Here is a 21951-nt window from a genome sequence, read left to right on the forward strand (position 1 = left end):
GCCACTAACTAGGTGGCCTTGAACTTGAGAGTTTACTAAAGGGTATGGGCTTGGGTTTCCCCTCCCCCACCCCTGCTCTGCTGGGCTCCAGCTGGAAATGTGTAGGGAGGTTGCTTGGTTGTTACCTTTGCACCTGTCCTTATTTACATGCAAAGGCAATTGCTTCACTTGGTCTTTCCGAAGTACAGGGTGTGGGCAGAATCTTATCTGAAGCCATGTCCTGTTTGGACAAGTCAGACTGCCTTGGCAACTCTCCATAGGGTGGAGCAGATGGGCGGATGCAGGAAAGTAAAGTTGGGTGGCTCGTTAGCCGAGAGGGGAGAGGGCGGATTGTTTGCTCATGGGTCATTACAGTTAATCTGAAACTAAGTAATTAACTTCTTCCCCATTTACAAAACATTTTCATGTAAAATAACTAATTTATGAGGGGCAAAGATTCAGAAGTGTTCCATGGAGTTTTTCCTTTCGCACCAGCAATAGAAGACTGAGCTAGGAGACAGATCACCGAGTGACGTGAAAACGAGACGCCTTTCCAGGTAGGTGCCAGCATTTGGCTGTCCTGAAAGGAGGCTCTGACTTAGAAATGCCTGCTTACATCTGTTGTCTGGCCTCTTGTATTTCTGGCCAGAGCAGCTGCCTTTAAATATTCAACTCCTGGGAGCTCTTGGAAGAGTTTGGGTACAAAAGTAAAGAAAGAAAATTTCTTTGGAAAGGAAGTTTAGCTACAGGGATGTTGCCTGCCTGCCCTGGTCCTCCTCCTGACCAAGAATTACACACACACACACATTTTTTGTTTGTTTGTTTGAACTCTTTTCTTAATTTTTTTCCCTGAAGCTCCTTTGGGGAGGAAGGGGTGAGGGAAGGCAACATGCTTCCCTCCTTTAACATCCAAACACTTGGGAGAATTGAAAGGGGCGCTTACAGACGGTGTGTTGGTTTGACCATCCTGTTTTTCTCCTTACACCTGGCTGAGGTCGGCTAGGAAACAGATTAGCTTTGAGGGAGGCAGGTAATCTGGAGCCTTAGGGTCAGGCTGGGCTGGGGAAGAAGAATACAGGGACCCTTTGAGTGCATTAAACAGGAGATGAGAAGGGACAATGTCAGAAGCAAATCCTGATACATCACCAAGAAATTGACTTGAGATGCGCACATTCTCTCTCCAGACCCCCTTCCGTCCCCCGCCTCACACCTCTCTCTCTCTGTGTCATGCTTCTAAGGAAGGGGCAGTTATTTATAAGGTTGTTTCTGTAATAAAATGAGCTGTAGCTTCAAGACGAGCTACTTTCAAAGGAGGCTGGCAACATAACCTCCTCTTACATTAGGGCCTGTCTGTATTTCTAAGCTCTGCGGCTTATTTGTACCCTCATAAAGCAATTGTTGAGTAGGCCTCTTGGAGGGCTGGAAAGGCGACGAAACTATATTGCTTGTGAAACTTCATGTAAGCGATTCACCAAAGCTTTTTAAGACGTAAACATGCGGTTGTGCATTTTGGCAAAATTCTGAGCCTTCTTTTGACATCTGAAAAGTCAGAAATATAAGTAGAGAGAGTGTGAAGGGAAATCTGTTTCTTCCTTTTGGAGGAAAATTCAGTTGTATTGGCCCTTCCCAGCAAAAGAACACGGTTAGGGGAAGATGACATTTGTTCCAGTGATGGAAGATTATTTTGGCAATGGTGATGTTCCTATATTTTTGCTTTTAAGCAACTTGATAACTTAGAAGTTTTTTTAAACCAGTTTTGCCACTTTTTTTCCTCTTGTAAATGCAGTTGTGTTATCCTGGGATTGCTAGTTTAGAATGTATGTTTCCTAAGCTAGTTAAACACAACTAAGATGTAAATGTGTTAATGTTTGGGAAATAGTTGTAAGAAAAAACAGAACCATTTTGGGGGGCCTTCTCATCTCTGTGATAAGAATTCCTGAGCCTACTTAAAACCCCACCACGTTTAAAGACCTTGATGTTGGCAAACTCAATTTACCGCCTCTGTCCTAGTCTTTATACTTGTTTTAGTGCGCCACCTAATGGTCCTACTTGGGACTGCTGTCAGGGTTGTGTAGTAATAGTTCTACAGCATTTGTAGTTTACTCAACATTCTTTTAACATGATGGTAATAGCCCCAGAGCACTGAGTCGCCCACGCGTTAACAAAAGCCACTAAGTTTAGGAACCCCAGTTCTTCCAGTGCGTGAGTTACTTCCCAGTTATATGGAAGGCCCTTTGGAGACACTGCGGTCACTCTTTTCTGATTCTAGATCAGAACCCAAAGACAAGATCAATGCTCGTGGCCAAAAGTGGTCTGTTCAGAGACAGAAACAGTAGGTACAGAGTCTAGACGTTTTCTGCAGTAAATTAACAAAAGCCTGATTTGTGTTAATGTGTTTGATTCCCTTCCTAAATTTGGTTTCTTTCTAGCTTAGCTTCCGTCTTATTTTTATTAAAAGTTTTAATTATAGAATTAATAAATTTAAAAACGGGCACACAGGTGTGTATAAAGCTGCTGCCCCACCCCTCCCAAGAAGCTCTTGTTAAGGGTTAGGGTGTGTCTTTTTCTTTTCTTTTTTTTTTTCACCACGTGACCTCCTCCATATCCTGTGACTATCATTAAAAGTATAATCAGTCATTTTAGAAGCTACCAAATTCAGACCAAAGTGCTGTTAAGCATGTGAATGGACAGTGAGTTTGGTTCTGTTCATAGTGATATTTGAATTTTGCACAGACTTTTTATTGTCCGGTGATGCATTTTTTAGCTAGGAGTTTCAAAATGAGGTATTCTCAATTGTATCTTGCTTCTTCATTTATTAATACTTGTGTATGAGAAATATCCCTTCATCAGTGATTGAGTTACTCTTTGAGGTACAGTTCTGAACAAATAAACATACCTTTACAATTTTTTTTTAATAAAAATGAATCAGGTTTTGTTAGAAGGGATGCTTTATGTTAGACGATTTTTTCTCTTATAAGTCTTTCAAAGCACTAATTTCCCTAAATTTAGATAAAACACAAAAATCAAAGAATGAAAGTAATTTAGGTAACGTCTTAAAATGACCCAAGCTATAGCAGGTTAATGTGTAATTCATTTCTAAATGGGTTCAGTTCTTATGGCTATAGGCGTTTGAAAAAGTTATTGAAGGCTTTATGAGCTAAATGATGGTGTTAAAATTTGAACCAAAATGAGCTACAGAGCCCATCATCTTAATTCCACCGCGCTGCTCCTGCTTGTAGGAAAGGATTCCAGGTAAGGCGAGGTGTGGAGATGCTAGGAAGCTATTGCGATGGTACAGCAGTCAAGTAAGTGACAAGGCCCTATGTAAGATCTCATACAGGGTGTAGGCAGCTCTTACCTTTGAAACTGAATTTAGTCTGCGTTTTTTAAGGGTGGAGGGGATTGACCTCTAAGGCTAGGTATCTTGGCAAAGAGACAAGTACCTGGCATTTCCGAAGTCGGAACCAACAAATTTAGTGCTGTTTGTACAGTATATAGATCCAAAAATTGTGTGCATATTCAGTGATATAAACGACTTAAGAGGGCAAAAAGAGGTGTTTTGTTTTGTTTTGTTTTCATCTCATTTTTCCCAAAATCTTGAAGGTAAGTGTTTTAGGAAGTAGGCAAAGGAGGTGTCCTCTGCATTTTACATGTGAAAAAGGGTCTCCCTCCTCCTGTCCCTCATGTCAGGGGTCAGGTGCAGATCTCCTGCTTGAGTCTGCAGATCAGGACTCTTTGCTTACACTCCTGAGAATGTGAGTACTTTTGTTTAGAAGGATTTGCAGCAAGATACTGTCTAGTGGAGTGGATGAATCTGTAAGAGTAAATTAAATTTAAAAGGCTTGGGGGAGGATGACCAGCTGTGGGACGAGGCTGCTGAATTATCTGACCTCATTGATGTAAGGAGGCTATCTCACGTCTTTTGTTTACAGTCCGCTGTAGGGCCCTGGACAGCAATTCTTAGAACCATATCCATCTGTACAGCTGCTAGCCTGGGAACTGGTTAATAATAGATCCAAAGACACAAAAGGGGTTTTCATCCTTCATTATGAAATCATCCATTTTTCACTGGCTGTGGGGTTTGTTCTTGCTGGGATACAGAAGAGGGTGGTAGCACCATTGATTTGAGCAGCCTGGTATCAAATTGTGTTCACAGATTATAATACGTCCTGTGATGTAGGAAAATATAATTTTGAAGTCAGGGCCTTATGTTGAGTTGATGATGATATTCACGTGTTGTCACAAGACCCAGGACGGTCTTTCTTCAATGAAGCAGTGAAGCACAAGAACTACACAGTATTACTTTTATAAGTGTGTGTGATGATATCTTAGTTTAACCCATAGAGCATGGACACCACTGGCTACAGAATTGCTATCGTGGAGGTGGGGATGGGATGTTTAAATACTGAAATACAGGAAGTAATCTAAACCAGGGATTTCTATACCTTTTTCTGGTAGAACTCAATCTAGAACTTGTTTACGTTCCCACCCAAACCAAAGTAATACATAAAGACCTCACTTCTAACCAAATTTGGATAGGAGGTGCCTGAAGAAAGTTGTTGATGATCTGGGTAGTATGCGGGCGGTGGTTCTATAACGTATGAAACGCAGTTAAATGTTCAGCAGACTGAATATTTTGTCTTGTGAGGAAGTGATTGATTTGATGTATTTTAGTGCTAGAAGTGGACAGTGTAGAACACAGGAGGAAAGGGATAACGCAAGCATCACAAAAGGCGAAGAGAAAGATCCAGCGAATCAAGATGGACATTTTCTTTACATTAGGCTAAAGATTGGCTTATTTCCTTATGAGGAGAAATTAGAGTAAATACAAGGTAATAGTCTTCATATTAAAAAAGTACTTAGAGGGCTTCCCTGGTGGCGCAGTGGTTGAGAGTCCGCCTGCCGATGCAGGAGACATGGGTTCGTGCCCCGGTCTGGGAAGATCCCACATGCCGCGGAGCGGCTGGGCCCGTGAGCCATGGCCGCTGAGCCTGTGCATCCGGAGCCTGTGCTCCGCAACGGGAGAGGCCACAGCAGTGAGAGGCCCGCATACCGCAAAAAAAAAAAAAAAAAAAAAGTACTTAGAAAGCCATAAGCAGGGACCAGGAACTCAAGACCTGAATATAGGCATTTCTCAAAAGAAGAAATGTGGGGAATTCCCTGGTGGTCCCGTGGTTAGGACTCTGCGCTTCCACCGCAGGGGGTACTGCTTCGATCCCTGGTCAGGGAACTAAGATCCTGCGTGCTGTGCAGCGCCGCCCAAAAAAAAAAAAAAAAAATCAACTTGTAAAAGAAGAAATGTAAATGGTAAATAAACATGAAAAAGACTCAGCTTCAATAATTAAATCAATAGAGAATAAAAATCGTTTGTCATTTTGATATTAACAAATTAGCAAAGTTTTCATTTTTTTTAAATGATCATGCACATTGCTGGTAGGAATTTTGGGAAACAGGTTCTATTTTACTGATGGAAATTATAGAGTATCTTTGCTGGATGATACAGCAAATGCTTTGGTAAAAGTACATGCTTCTCGCTCTAGAATTCCCCTTCATAAAATTTATCCTAAAAATTAAGGATGTGCAGGAGGATGTAAGTATAAAAGTGCTCATTGCTATCTGTAATGGTGAAAATGTAGAAGCAACTTAAGTGCCCAATAAAAGGAATTTTTAAAAACCTGATTGGGGACTTCCCTGGCGGTCCAGTGGTTAAGACTCTGTGCTTCCTCTACCGGGGGCCTGGGTTTCATCCCTGGTCGGGGAACTAAGATCCCGCAAGCCGCAAATATCTGATTGGTTCACACAGTGGCACACTGAACTTGATGGTGTGGAACCACACTTACCGAAAAAGAAACATTTTCCCAGTAAACTGTTAAGTGAAATTACGGGTACTAGGTAGTATGCATATTACAATCCACTTTAAAAGAGAGTTTGGAGGGATAAAGACAAATATATTCACGATGGTTGGTTCTAAGTTGTCTTTTTGCCTGCCTTGTTTTTTTCTGATTTTTCTGTAACAAACAAAAGGGGGAAAGGAAAGGTGTTTAACATTCGTATATAATGTTAACTTCTAGTGAGCCGCACAGTAATCTTGAACAAGCATGGCTGCTCAGAAGAGGCTGTACCTATTGTTCCAGAAACATCAGGGTTTATGTATTTGAGTTAGAAATGCCCGTTGGCTCTCACCCGGTTATGACCATGGAGTCTGGTTTTAATTATATAAAATGGCATCTTTCATAGGTAAGGGAAACAAATTCCAGCCATTCCGGGGGCAGGGGAGGGGAAGGAGGCAGAGAGGGGGGAAGGGTGGGGAATATTATATATATTTTCTTTTTACTGATTTATATTGAAAGTAACCTTGGGATTCAGAGAAACACTTTGTTTTGTTTTCTAGGCCAAACACCAGAGCACCCTAGAAAGCATAATTAAAAGAATGCTCATGTTTGACCCAGTCCCTGTCAAGCAAGAGGCCATGGATCCTGTCTCGGTGGTAAGTTTTCCAAAACCGAACACCTCTTCTTACTTATTCCAAGTGGTAATAACTCTACTGTGTGTTGTGTTATTCCTTAAAGCCACTCGTTACTGGACAGGCATTTGATAGGCAAACTTTTCTGAAAGCCCCTGGTAGTAAGTGAGGTAAATACCCTCCTAGCAACTGTGCTGGGATCCGTGTTTCCTTAAGCCCTGTGCCCCAAACCCCCACCTGCCCCCAAGATGTGATCAGCGCAGAACTTGGGCCACAGGAGCATCTGCTCACAATAGAAGTAGTTTTACAAAACCCCCTCAGTTACCAGTTTTTTAGTTTGAGTTCTCAGGATTATTGGTTTTGGCAAAAATAAGTTTGGCTAGATTAATTTTTTTTAATTAACGTGTATTTAGGGATATTAAAAAAAAACTGGTATGCAATGTTTATCATGATTAGGAAGCAGTTTCCAAATGTACCTACAAGAAATCTGCATCAAGAACGAGTTTACCCATAATTCAAAAGGAGTCCTGTACCGCAATGTTCATTGCAGCTCTGTTTACAATAGCCAGGACATGGAAGCCACCTAAGTGTCCATCGACAGATGAATGGATAAAGAAGATGTGGCACATAGATACAATGGAATATTACTCAGCCATAAAAAGAAATGAAATTGAGTTATTTGTAGTGAGGTGGGTGGACCTAGAGTCTGTCATACAGAGTGAAGTAAGTCAGAAAGAGAAAAACAAACACCGTATGCTAACACATGTATGGAATCTTAAAAACAAAATGGTTCTGAAGAACCTAGGGGCAGGACAGGAATAAAAACACAGACGTAGAGAACGGACTTGAGGACACAGGGAGGGGGAAGGTAAGCTGGGATGAAGTGAGAGTGGCATGGACATATATACACTACCAAATGTGAAATAGATAGCTAGTGGGAAGCAGCCGCATAGCACAGGGAGGTCAGCTCGGTGCTTTGTGACCACCCAGAGGTGTGGGAGAGAGAGGGTGGGAGGGAGACGCAAGAGGGAGGAGATATGGGGATATATGTATATGTATAGCTGATTCACTTTGTTATACAGCAGCAACTAACCATTGTAAAGCAATTATACTCCAATAAAGATGTTTAAAAAACAAGAAGCGTTTACTTAGAGGTGTTTTTCACTTGAAATCACCACCCAGACTATATAGAAGAGTTTGTTAAACATGTTTGTGAATGTCGTTTTTTTTAATACTGGAAGAAAAAAAAGTACTCCATTTTATCTCATGTAGTGTTTAGGCTGTCCTTCAAGGAGCTGATTAAAAAGATGAAAACTGGGGGACGGGGGAACTCCTTGGTCCTTTTGCATGTAAAAATATATTAAGAATAAAGTGATTTGCTTAAACTTCTAGCAGCCATATGGAGCTGTGACAGGGGAGAAGCTAGGGAAAGAATGAACTTGACCCTGATGATGGAATTTCGTATCACTCAGAAAAGTCTGTGACTGGGAGGGAATTACGTTCACTGTTTTTTTCAACACCTTAGTGCTAAGCTAGCCCCTCCTGTGAGCCAGGCGCCTCTACATGCTTCTCGGCCACCAGGGAACAAGTAATTAGTCCAGGTGTTTATAGAGGTGCAACACCAGTGCTATGGAGGTGGGACATGGGTGACGACAGAAAGGTGTCCATGACTGCAAAGCAGGGAGTGGCTGAGACTTGAGGAGATCTGGTTCAGTGAATATAACAAGGCCATGCTCCCAATTCTGTCCTGCTCTTTTCTTCCATGGGCTTGGAAAATACTCACAAAGGGAAAAACTTGGCCTGAGTTGTGTATCTGAAGGTTGGTAATGACATGCTTGCAAAAATTAGATCATCCTTATGCACTGGCTGTGGAGGTTCCTGCCAAAACTGTTTATACAAGACACAGGGGTCACTCCGAGGCCCTTGGAACTGAGTTGCCATGGAGATTCCTGTGCCAGTGAAGTGTTTACCACTGTGTACAGTGAAAAGTTGTCAGGAAATAATATTCACCTTCCTGCATGATAACTGGATAACTGCGTGTCTGAATATGATAATAACAGAGCAGTAAGAATTATATTAATCAAAAACTAAATTGACTTCTAATGTTACTCGTTTTGTCATCAACCCCTTCCCCCAACTACTGCATGATCATATTGAAGGAATATGAAGGTATAAAATTTCCCCGTTAATTATATCCTTGAAATGTGAATAGGTTTTTAGTACTGAAGAATATGATTAATTTGATAAATGATGCAGGACCATCAGTGATGCATTTTGTAATCAAGCATGAGAATGTGTCACAAGAGCCTAATTTAAAGCTAAAATGAAGTTGGCACAATAAAGTGCAAGGAAATACACTTTGCCGAAAAAATGGAAATAAGATTAATTTGAAGTAACGGTTATACTTGTAATGCTGGAACTTATATTAATATATGGAGTTAAAATATGTAGAAGTATTTTTGCAATTAATGGTCTTTTTCTCCTTCATGCTCTAGTTTTCAACTTCTGCAGATGCTTATAGGATTTAATTACATTGTCTCACCAAAAGGTAGTTTCAGTCCTTATAATAAAGTTTCTTTTTCTTAATTCAGCAAAACCTCAGTTAACTAAAACATACGGGGAGTAGGGCATTGTGATTATTTTACATGACAAAATTAAAAGCTTTTGTTTCCACTCTTAAATCTTCATATTTTATCTTTCCTGCCTTCATAGGTGGAGTATATGAAACCTGATTTATTGTGCCTTTTTTCCTTTTTCCTTTTTAATTCTGCCTTTGACCTGAAGGTTGAGGTCTTTGTTTATTCAAGTCAATGTTCTAAACATTAAGCCGTAGACATGTGTAAGATTCTTTCTGTTTTAATTCCACATATGAATAAAAATATTTTACAGAGACCTATTCCCCTCCCCCACTCCTTTTTCTTAAAAAGTGAGAAGAGCAGAAGCAATCTGCCTATTTGGTATTTTGCTATAGTTTAGAGAAAGTGAGGAAATGTCATTTTTCTCTTGCTGAAGTATAAGCCTTCATACTTCCCACTAAACCTTGTGCCTTGAGGCACATTAGACTTTGGATTGTCAGTCCTGTTAAGATTTGCAAGAATGGGGAGCAGAGTACACCTGCCTCTGTGCCGGGGATCTCTGTTACTTACTATCAGTGCGATGCTGGCAAAATCATCAGCAGCTCCCTGAGCCTCCAATTTTTTTTTTTCTTATTTGTGAAATTGGAGATTTTTAATTTGTAAAATGTGAAATGGCAGGTGTATATAAAATATGCCCATAAAGGAGTTGTTTTTACCGATACTGCCAAAGAAGTTTGAAAATTAGAACTTAATTCAGGAAGTGAGAAAGAATTTTTAAAAGTATTCCCTCGTATTCTTTTCCTACAGGAAGATTACTTTTGAAGAACGTGTATTTTTTTCTGTTTCTTTAATGAAAATTATCATCTAACGGACTCCTTAAAGATTGAGAAGTACTTAGAAATCAGTAGTCCCTCTGCTGTGTTCTGACAGAAACTTGTCATGACTTGTCTGAGCCTGGTAGAAAGAGAGCTTTCTGCCTTTGTTTGCGTAGAGGGGCATGACATTTGCTGTTTCCAGCGAGTTTGTTTATAAATGCACCACGCCTTCCTGCACTTGGAAGCCCACCCTTGGTATGAAGATTCCTTTGACTTGCCATCGCCCTGTAATGGAGGGCACGTGGTTTTCATATGAATGAACAGTGAAACAGAGACTCGTCCACGTTTCATGGAGTCACTCCATCCACTTAAACCATCTTGTAGTGGAAAACTCACCAAAACTATTTCCAATAAAATGAGAAACTATTAATTCTCACTTTCATATGAAGTGATAGCACTGGAAAATTATCCAACCCCTGTGCCTTCTTCCTCACCACACTTAAAAAAATCATGTTTTTGAGAATCAAAGAATTGGTATTATCCTGAGCCTTGTCAGTAGTAAAACCTTGCAGGGAGAGCCTGTTGATTCACATCGTCCGTTCATCTGGTGTTCTTTGAGCACCTGGGCTGGACCCTCATCTCCCAATCCAGTGACAGGAAGCCGCCAGCAAAGAAATAACCCACAGTGCGGAGGTGTGAACACTTGAATGCGTGTTACAACAGAGGGAGAGAACTTTTCTTAACAGCAGATCTTCTGGAAAAGTAAACCCATTGCTGCCGCTAGTGGGGGTCAGGAGTGGGGAAGCCCTGCGTGAGTCTTGTCTGCAGGCTGCTCTGTTCCCGCGAACAGGGCTCCTTGAGTAAGCAGTATGCATACGAGCCAGTGGATGCCTGGCAGTGGCCGGAGGCCCTCTTTCTGCCTCATCGGTACTTGCCTCTGATTTGGATTTCACTGGTGCAGCCACACTTATCTGCATTGCTTTGTTAGAAGACAGGAATGGTCTGGAACAGAGAAGAAGCAACTATTACCAGGGTGTATCCACCCAAGGTACACACCCTAAGCAAGCCCGGTATCAGTCCTTACACTGTGGAGAACCAGACTGTTGCAGGCTGATTGCAGTGGCTTATATGCTCCACCCAAATAAACATGTCTCATAGAAGGTTCTGGTAAACATTGCTATGAAATTTGCTAGTGAGACAGTTTGAAGAACCACATTTCTTCACCCTTTGGCAAGGCAGTCGGACTGGAAGTTGTTAATAGTGTACTCAGTCATGTGCCCAGGTCCCAGCAGTCCCCCTGCTTTTAGCCCTAGAGTCTTACAAATGCCACATGTCCAGTATAGCTGGCAGGGGGCGTTCACGGGAGGGCAAGCTCTCTGCAGAACTGTGCACAATGTTTGTAAAACTTAGCTCTATGTGTGGATGTTTCTTTCTTTATGGCTTGAGAAACCTGAGACTGTTATTAAATTTGCAACTCTCCCAGGTTCTAAATTCCTGCTTTCCTTAAACTCACCCCACAGATAGAAAAATCCAACAATGACAGCAATAAAAGTATGTCCTCATTTTGCTTCCTATGTAGCTGCCAATAAGTTGGCATTAAAATCTAGGTCATAGGAATGTCTTTGAAGACTTGGGCTGAAAATAAGGGAGAAGCTACAATTCCATGAGTAGAAACAATGAATACTGCCTCCCATTTCCTGGAGTTTTTGTTTCTCATACCAGAACTTTTGCCCTTTAGAAAATTATATCAAGATGGTTAAACTTTAGAACCAGGAGAAATCTTTTTTTCGTCCTATAGTTAATTACTTCCTTAAACCCTCATTGTACAAAGTTTGTAATGTTTTGTTAGCAAACCTTGTGCCTCTTTTTCTTTTGCCTATTTCAATATTTAAATTTAAATCCATTTCATATTAATATTACTGCATATTTTGGGCCTCTCACCTTGTGTTGCACCGGTGTGTGTCTAGTTCTAAAGAAAGGTAGAAACAGTCTTTACCTCATTTTATCCCTAATATGTAATTCAAAGCTATTTTAAAAAAACAATTTGTATATTTTTACATATTCATGTTTCCTGATTTTATATCCTCATGTCCTTGTTTTTAAGCAGTATTATTAGTGAAAATTCTCCCCGCCCCCGTCTTTAAATTGCATTTAACCAGTATACCATTTTAATAATAAAAATTAGTATTTTTATTCTGTATCTCTGTCATTTAGAGCCAGGCTGTTCCAAGGGTGGTCTGTGACACCTTAGGACACTCCCCAGTAATTCAGAACCTGCCTTTTAACAAGATTCCCAGGTGAATCTGTGTGCTCAGTAAAGTTTGAGAAGCCCTGATAGGGAGCATCAAAGCCCATTGCAGCGCACACCTCTTGTATAAGGAAGGAAGACAAGGGACTCCCAGGACGACGGTGTGTGTTAAAGTTCATCACATAGGTATCTCATTGAGTCCAGTTTTAATCATAACCTCACAACCTCCTGGAAGGTGGGTATCCAATACCACCTTGACAGATTTTGCCATATCCTCATGGCTCCTGCACTCCTAATATTTATTTAGTAATTTTTCTTGCCCTAGAGATAGAATTGCTTTTTAACATAATAAAGTTATTTTAAGAGGGAACTTTGTATCACTACTGTAAAAGTTATTTTAAAAGGGAACTTTTTGTCACTACTACTGAGAAACATAGTTTTTTCTTAATGCACTTAAATAAACACATAACTATTCTAAAGCTCTGTGTCTGTCAGAGAGATGTACACCAGACTGCAGGAGTCACTGTTCCATGTGGTTATGTAGGTTACGAATGAGGATACAGGTAAAGAAAGAAAGGACAAAAGAACAAAGTGCATCTTAACGATGAGAAACTGACATCAAAACCAGATTAAGATAAGTACTTGCCTGTCCCCTTACTTTCCAATACTCTGATGCTCAGTTGGCCCAGAGAAGGAATCGGGCATCTGGAATTTTAAAGCAGCACAGCTGATTCTGATGCATAGTCAGGTGGAGATTTACCCAGTGAGGCCCAGAGAGGAAAGGGGTGTGATCTCAGTGGCAATCCCAGTCAAAAACACTGCTATTCCCCAGTTATTTATAACTCAAATTAGTGGCCATTGGAGGGGCTGGGGAGGCTCAGAAATTAATAGTGCATTTAAGCTGTTTCATTATAAGGCCCCACTGGTGGGTTTTCTCACTTGCATCATGAGCTAGTGTTGCCTCAGAATCACAAACACATCGGATTTTAGAGCTGGAAGAGAGGCACGGTATGTTACTTTTCACTTTCACTGTAAAACATTCAAATACAAGTAATGTTCTGCAGGCAGACTTGACATGTTACCACTAAAAATTTCAGTTGCCCTAAAATGCCTACAAGTAAAGAAAATGACTTATGTTGAGTTTAATTTTTTTAAAGCATTCTACAACAGAGTTTTCTATTTTTTAATTTTAGTTAAGGTACAGAAGTAATTTTAGTGAATTCCATGGCCAAGGACAGAACCCATAGTGTGCAATTATGATTGATTTATATTTAAAGCTGGTACATGAGTTAGATTACCTTGATATTATAAGAGAGAAATGAACTTGAAGATAAATTAGGTCAGTTGTGGAACAGATCTTAGATATGGGAGGAAAACCATTGGTGTCTCCTCCAGTATCTTGTTAGGTTGTCCTGCAGCCTCTTTTGATGAGGGGGGTAGCAAGGTGGAAAGGAGACAAGGCAGGACCTCGGCTCATGTGCAGGTCCCTTCCAGCGTCACGTGTCTTTATTTGAGTCCTGTTACAGTAGCTCATTCTTACAGTTCTGTGTCATCCACAAATTTGGAGATTAAGTCATCTTCTACAGTTTCATTCAAACTGTGAATAAGTCCATCGCACAAGTTGGAGCCAAGAACGTAATCACCCTCCTGTGGGTGGCCTTCTACCGTGTATAGGTGTGTAGGGTGACTGGCCATCCTGGTGTGCCTGAGATTGAGGCATTTCCTGGGATGTAGGACTTTCAGTGCTAAGGCCGGGACTCGTAGCATGGATGTGTCAGTGGCTGAAGACCATCCTAAGGTCCTACCATGCAGATCTGCTTGTCCCTGGTATACACAGCGTATGAGAAACGTTCAGTGTCTTTCTGCTGAGCTGGAGGACACTAAAGGCAGGGAGAGTATTTCCTGCCAAGTAGGAAACCCCAGCAGAAAATCAACAAGGTTAGCTGGCTTGGCTGATTCCTGGTGAACCTCAATGCCAACTCCTAACGATAAAGGCCCATAAGCCTTCTGTTTCATAATCTATTTGAGAATTTTTCCAGGTATCATCCTCTGCCTTAACATTGGACATGGCCATAATCGTAGAATTAAATTTGAGATTTTTCGTGTGACACAGTTACCACATTAACTTTATTTTTTTTTTTATTTTTTTTTTTTTTTGCGGTACACGGGCCTCTCACTGTTGTGCCCTCTCCCGTTGCGGAGCACAGGCTCCGGACGCGCAGGCTCAGCGGCCATGGCTCACGGGCGCAGCCGCTCCGCGGCATGTGGGATCTTCCCGGACCCGGGCACGAACCCGTGTCCCCTGTATCGGCAGGCGGACTCTCAACCACTGAGACACCAGGGAAGCCCACCACATTAACTTTCGTACTTACGTTTATTAGACCAGCTTTCTCTCATAGCATTGTTTTAGGGTCAAGCATGTATCTAAACGCAAACCACTTATTAAAGTCCATGTGATTGAAGGTGCTTGTTGTATTTTTTCATCTTAATTCGTGTTTCAAGCAAACACACTTACTTGGCTATTGACACGTTTCTGTCTTTCTTTTCCAATAGTCATACCCGTCTAATTACATGGAGTCGATGAAGCCCAACAAGTATGGCGTCATCTACTCCACACCGTTATCTGATAAGTTCTTCCAGACCCCAGAAGGCCTGTCGCATGGGATGCAGATGGAGCCGGTGGACCTCACCGTGAACAAGCGGAGCTCGCCGCCCTCTGCCGGAAACTCCCCCTCCTCCCTGAAGTTCCAGTCCTTGCACCGGAGAGCCTCGCCAGGGCTGAGCCTGCCCTCGTCCAGCCCACCGGGGAAGAAGTACTCGCCGCCGCCGCCGCCCGGCGTGCAGCCCTTCAGCGTGCCGCTGTCCATGCCGCCTGTGATGGCTGCGGCCCTCTCCCGCCACGGCATCCGGAGTCCCGGCATCCTGCCCGTCATCCAGCCTGTTGTCGTGCAGCCCGTCCCCTTCATGTACACCAGCCACCTCCAGCAGCCGCTCATGGTCTCCCTGTCGGACGAGATGGAAAATTCCAGTAGTAGCATGCAAGGTAAATTCTGCCACTCGCCCACACTGCCGCCCCCCTGCTTAGTCCGGACTTACCGGGTCTTCACCAGATAGTCTGGGTGAGGGAGCAAAGGAGGCAAGGGGCCAAGAGGTGTTGCACTCTGAAAAGGAAATATTCGAGTTAGAGTCTGCCTAAGGCATTTGCTTTTTTTTTTTTTTTTTAAGTGTTGACACTGGAACATCTCCCAAGAATCAGGCTGTCTGTTAAATGCCATGAAATGATTAGTTTCACTATATACTTGTCAACTTGGGGATAATAAGAATCTTGACTTTATATTTTGCTTTATTGAATACCAACATGGTTTTAGGTGCAAAAAGGCATTTAAGAAATACCTTTAGACCATGTGATAACTAATGGCTATTAAAAGCCACCTTGTTTACTGACTGGTCAGAGGCAGAAGGCTGGGGTAACAAGGAGATAACCAAACGTCATAAGGAAGAAATCCTTTGGGGCTGATGTCTTAAAAGTCCAGCTTCCTCCATATGGTGCTTGCTGACAAAGTAATCGTTAGGAGGAGCAAGAAGCGCCCACCGATTCATTACTGCTGTCATTTTGCCAAAGGCAAATAGATACACATCAGTGTGGTAGCTAGAAGCCGTGCAATAAGCTTTTAAAGGCTGAAATCGGTAAATGGTACATAGAGTAACTTTTCTATTTTTATTTTGTAGTCCCTGTAATTGAATCATATGAGAAGCCTCTATTACAGAAAAAAATTAAAATAGAACCTGGGATCGAACCACAGAGGACAGATTATTATCCTGAAGAAATGTCACCCCCTTTAATGAACTCAGTGTCCCCCCCGCAAGCACTGTTACAAGAGTAAGTATATTGAGGTCTGCCTGGCATTTACCTAGCGGCGTGCATCTCGGAACTGGAATGGAAGCTGGAGCTTCCCGCTCAGGATGTGGTGTGGATTGCCAGCCGGGACTGCCTTGTCGTTCGGGGCAGCCCCTGGGCCAGATGGGAGAATCTCTCCAAAAACTATGTGCTCTGTTAAACGCGTTATGTCACGTTCTCAATGATTTGGTCACACATGATTTTGCCACTTTACCCCAGAAATCATTTTTATCTTGTTTTTTTCCATCCTTCCAGACTATGTGTATATAGTTCTCCCATCATCTTTAGCCCAACATAGATTGAATTTGGTGTTCTAGATATTCTACTTAAGGTTGGATCCTGGAAATGCTTCATGGGATCACATATCGTCCTTCCCATTGTCAGTTCTCATAAAGTATAGTGTTTCTGTGGTGGGGAATGGCTTTTAGTCAGAATTTTCCGGGCCAACCACAAATCCAAGAAAGATACTCCAAAACCAGTCCCATGGCAACAGAAAGCGACCATGATGCTCAGAGAAGCTCGGCGTTGAAAGAACTGTTTAGCCTCCTGTCTTTCTAATTGTGACTGCCCTAGAATGTTCGGTCTGCTTTAGAACCGCCATCCAGTAGGAAGTTTACACTACTGGTCGACATCCAGACACCTGAACGGTGGTTTAACTTGCTGTGTGTGACGGTGTCACACACAGTCTAAATAACATCATTACTGAGATTTGCCACTAGAGATGCCCTTGACTTCTACCAGTGATTACACTGGAGGCTGTGTCTGCAGTAGGTACAAACGTGGCCTTCGGATCCAACATCTTGGATCCCAGCTCTGCTCTCCACCATGTGTATGACCTTGGCCTAGTCACTTAATCTCGTTGCCCCTGCTTCCTCTTTATTTTCATTATTGGTTGTAATTATTTTTCTTGTGTTATGGTCTTTACAACATTGGATTTAATGGCCAGCTTCCTAGTACAAAGGAAGTTCAACAATTACTGTCTCCTCAGGGTCCCTTCTGTCACCTTCCTCCCCACATACCCTTTTCTCCAGCATTTCTGCCCACCTTTCTGCTTTATCTACTGCACTCTTCTCCCTTACGTAATGAACTCTGTAACAGAATATGAATCCTCTGGTTTTAGAACAGCTATTTTCTGGAACTTAACACGTATTCTGGTTGTATCCACATTCAACCCAAGGAGGTGCCTTCATAATAGCTCATATATCAATTGCCATTTGCATCAAATCCGTCCGCTTTTTTTGCGGGGGGTGGGGCGGCGGGGGGTCGTCATCTACTCCTTGATAGATGAAGAAGAGAATGAATCTTCCGCAGCCCCATCAGTAGGCAGACTGCCTGATGGTCTTGTACATTATTGCCCTTCACAATTGCATAGTGCCTCCTTACCCCCAGAAAGGAACTTTTCCAAGTGTTTTCAAAGGAGTTATTTCATTCTCCCAAAACAAGCAGGTGGGAGTCAGAGCAAACAACTGATGAGCCAAGACATAAATAACTTGCCTGTAATCACACCATTAACAGCAGAGGGGGCCTGGGCTGATCCCCTGCTTCCAGACGAGTGGTCTTCCTGCTATTTTTAGGCCCTATCTAGCTGATTGCATCTGCTGCTGCACTAAGGGAAAGGAAAAATAGACTAACCAAAATGGACACATCTTGTAGGCTGAATTACCTTTTTTTTAGGATGTCAGATGTCTTTGGTGAGGTAACTGGCAACATAGCTTGTACCTGCACAGGTGATGAAAAAGATGCTATAAGGCCAACTGCCCACATAGTAAGGGATCCATTGACTGAAAAGGGGGTTATTCCAAAGTCTAGGTTATTATAAGTTACAGTGTAACACAGTACGGAAGAATAATTGAAAGCAATATTCTGTGCTCTGAATGCTGCTGGAAAGAAAACAGCTTTTCTCTTTTCTTGCTTATTTTAAGTAACGTTCTTTTGATGATCTCAAGCTCAGTGGCTTTTAATGATTAATGAGTAATGTGCTTATTCTAATGCTGACCTAAGAATGCATTTGCCTCTCAGAAAATTGAACCGATTAGCCACAACTGGGACATGTACCCTTCAAGTAATTCTCTCACAGATGTGATTAAGTAATGTCTTGGAGTGTGCCCAGTAGCAGCCCACATAGGAAACCAGCTAGCCAGGAAAGAATCACTGGAATACCAAGCACCTGGTACCATGTCCATGAGGCAGCCCCAATAATATTTGCCTTAGGAAACCCTTCCTTTACAGGGGCGGACTTTAAAATACAGCTTTGAAATCCATTTGTTTGATCATAAAGTTATAGCTTTAGGATTATTTTTAAAGGCACTCAAAAGTATATCAGATTTCTTTTGTTATTTACATGTGTGAAAATTTATTTAGAACAAAAAGTTTGAGGATCAGATTTCCCCCATTGAGTTGTGAACAGGAAACTGTAGCAAACATAAGAGGGATCAGCTTAACTCAAAACAATGACCAGGTCTCTGATATTTACTAGGCATTCTAACTTCTTGGTTATAATGATCCCAAACAACCTCCTAAAAAATGAGCAGTGAGGAGACCAAGAAGAGTGAGTGAGATCCCAAGATCCTGAACCTCAGCCTGTACCAATATCCGGCTCTTTAGAGAGAGACTGCTGACCCCTCTCAGAGTGATGCTGCCTTCCAAGGGAGATATTGGCTAGAGTAGAGATTTCCTGATCTGGTGTTAGGACATCCCAAAAAAACTCCTCATGAAATTCAACCACTGTAGGGGCAAAGTTTGCTCATGGGTTTCTGCACCTTGAAATAGTAACAGCTACTGTTTAGCAGATTTGCATCTGGAACAGGTGTTGTTCTTAAGCGTTTTGTGTGCATAACTCACAACAGCTTTCTGAGATCGCATGATTATCGTCCCCTTTTACAGAGAAGAAACTGAGGCACGGAGAGCACGAATACCTTGCCGAGGGTTATAGGGACTATCGGGACGGAGCTGGAGCGCACAGCCTTTTAGGGTACCTCTTTTTAGGGTAACATTTTCACAAAATGAGCAGCTGGAACAGCAGTCATAACTACTACACAGAAACCATTAGAATCCCAACTCATAAAATCGAATAACTGGGAGAGACTTCTAAAGTTATCTGGGATTCTCTCCCAGGGTCCCAGAGGCACATGAGATAGATTTAACTGTTCATTTTTTTTTCCCCTCAACATTTTACTTCCTGAAGTTCCCTTAATGAAGATGAAAATTTTCAGTCAATGGCATGAAAGTTGAAAGTTTAAAATAAACTGATAAACTGTTTTCTTTTTATTAAAGGTCTTAATAATCGAGCTTTATAAAAACTCTCTCACTTCTCCATTTTCTCTGCTATTTGTTTGTACATTTATATAATTGAAGTTCTTGTTCTCCACCCCCCCCCCACTAGTTCATGTTCCCTTTTCCATGTATCTAAACTTTATTCTTTCATATCATCCCTCTAAGCATCAGGGTAGGAAGGTAAAGTGATACTCAAAACTGACAGTTTTCTTTGCTAATCATAAGTGAGAAATTAGTGAAGTCAGTCAAGATAAAATGCACCTTTTTATTCTCTTCCTAGTCACTTCTTTGGGTGCTTGAAAAAGTTGTTGATAAGGGACATGTATTTACATTTTTACCAAGATAAAAAACAAGCTTCATTCAGTGACTCTCTTGATTTTTATGTCTAAATTTTATTATTCTTTATCTCACAAGACTGTTTACCCTCATCCAATTCTTTTCACCAATCTTTTTTCCCCCATACACTCTTGTATAAAACATTCACATGTTATTTGGAATATTTTAAGAACTTTAGATTCAAATTTAAAAGACAAAGAAGTCTTTCATTGCAGTTAGAGGCCAACCGTCGATACATAAGCTTGTAATGTATCAAGTAATTAGTTATTAGGAGAGCAAATGGATGGATTAGAACTTGTTAATTACATCAATCAGCGGGGGAAGCCTGAAAAAACTACAGATTTTTCCTAGCTCTTCCCACCTGCCATTTCTCTCCACCAACTTCCTTTCTGAAAAAGAGAAAGTTCATAGTAATGGTGTGTAACCTGATTTGATTTCAACCCCCCTCCCCCCTGGAAAGGTGTGCAGGTGCAGGAAGGGGAGTCTGGGTGAGGAGCCAGGAAGGTAGGGAGGATGGCGGGCAGCCAGTGAGGGAGCCGGGGCTGCACCTGGAGCCTGGGTCTTGAGTCCTGAGTGAGGGGCTTCCTCGCCTGACCACTAGCACGGCCTGAAGTTCTCTCTCAAGGAGGAATAATAGTGACAGGAAAGGTTTGAGTTTGTGAAGACAGTAGTGCCAACTTTTTTTTTGGCGGGGCGGGGGGGGGAGATAAAAATCAAATGTAAGTTGAGCCTCTTTAAGAGACTCAAACTAAATGCCAATGATGTAAAGGATAAAGTGTAGATGCATCCGACAGCGTGGTTGCCTGAGACTTAGGAGTTTGACCTCTTACATTTTCCCCTAAAGAATAATAAATGTGAGAAAACATAGTATAGCGTTCAGCCTAGTACCACAGAATTCTACAAGAAAGCAAATTTCTATTAAGGGAAAGAGACTCTCCTAGCACTTTGCACCTCCCTCTAGTGTAGCCCCTAACCCTTCTTACTGTCATTACTTATCTACATGTCTGTCTCCCCCTAGAGTGTGAGCTCCTCCAGGGCAGGAACCCTGTTTTTATTCATCTTTGTGTCCCGGTGCCAAGCACAGTGCCTGGCTCATGGTAGGTGCTCACTCCATGTTTGTTGAATGAATATAGCAGTGCTTCTTGGGTTGATCCGCTAATTTCTTTTTGTTTATTTTGTTGGGTTTTTTGTTTGTTTGTTTTTGCCCAGTGTTGTTAATGCTTTTGGTACCCTGAGGGAAAGGAAGAGCCTTTCACTCACCATTTTGCATTTGGCATCGGCTTTCCTAGGAATCACCCTTCAGTCATCGTGCAGCCCGGGAAGAGACCTTTACCTGTGGAATCTCCAGACACCCAGAGGAAGCGGCGGATACACAGATGTGATTATGATGGATGCAACAAAGTATACACTAAAAGCTCTCACTTGAAAGCACACAGAAGAACACATACAGGTATTAGAAATACAAGACTCGCTTCATCTTTCTTCTTAAGAAGTACTAGCATGGAATGTTAAGACAAACGTTCTAGCTTTCAGAGATTATTGTAATGAAATTTTTTCAGGCATCTTGAAAGTTACCATAGCTACAGATGTCGCTTGTCAGTTGTGAAAAATGAAGTTTTCGGTAATGATTGGTTTTTATAATAGAATAGATTCAGGGTTATCTGTTCAAGGCCCCTTGCAACCACTTGCAGTTCTGTGGTCTCTGTAGTAAGAGAGAGAGAAGGGCATGAAACCTCCACTGAGAACAGAGGGGGAAATTGTCCTTAACCATGGGCCTGTTTCATCAAAGATGTGGCCTTCATATAGGCTGTCACTTAGTAAATGTACGTTATCAAATTCACGATGGCAAAAAAAGAAGAAAAAAGTTCTTTATACAGAACAAGTAAATGCAGCAGTTTCTAGAAATGGAATTCAAACGGAAGACAGTCATCGAAGGAAAGAAAAGTGAAGATATTTGGGTAATTATCGTCTTCTAAAACTGAGGGAACTTGTAGGCGATTGCCTGCCATATTTGTTGTAGGATATTTCCAGTTTGCCAGGCATTGCATATAGAGCGTACAGACAGGTCTTATAAAAATTGTTAAATAGGTGAGGAAAACATAAAATTGTCCCCTGTGCTCAAGAACATTTTGTAGCAACACATCTTAAGGAATTCGTACAAAAATGTTTTAAACAAACCTGATGAATTGCAGTTGGTATTGGTGATGAATGTTTATGGAAAGCCTCATCTGAGCTGACCTCATACTCTTGGATGTGAAATTCTAGTGTAACAGCAATTTCCCTCTCTGTACATTTCCTTAACCTCAGAATGTAGAATATTTGGAGGTTTGTGAGTCATTCTTGTTAGGAACATTTACAAAGAG

General features: G+C 41.7%; 1 protein-coding gene across 3 annotated transcripts in view; it reads left to right on the plus strand.

Annotated features, from left to right (window-relative positions):
• Positions 1–21951, plus strand: part of KLF3 (KLF transcription factor 3) — a 36527-nt gene that overhangs the window by 9355 nt on the left and 5221 nt on the right. For 2 of the 3 annotated variants that reach the window (XM_079919658.1, XM_079919659.1), the window contains exons 2-6: positions 475–536; positions 6371–6466; positions 14635–15124; positions 15811–15961; positions 20878–21038. In XM_079919658.1, coding sequence (XP_079775784.1) covers positions 6410–6466; positions 14635–15124; positions 15811–15961; positions 20878–21038 — 859 coding nt within the window. In that variant the 5' untranslated portion in view covers positions 475–536; positions 6371–6409. The remainder of the gene's footprint in view (positions 1–474; positions 537–6370; positions 6467–14634; positions 15125–15810; positions 15962–20877; positions 21039–21951) is intronic. The other variant, XM_079919657.1, reaches the window with a different exon arrangement.

This window comes from Stenella coeruleoalba (genome assembly GCF_951394435.1).
Source record: "Stenella coeruleoalba genome assembly, chromosome: 4".
Lineage (NCBI taxonomy): Eukaryota > Metazoa > Chordata > Mammalia > Artiodactyla > Delphinidae > Stenella > Stenella coeruleoalba.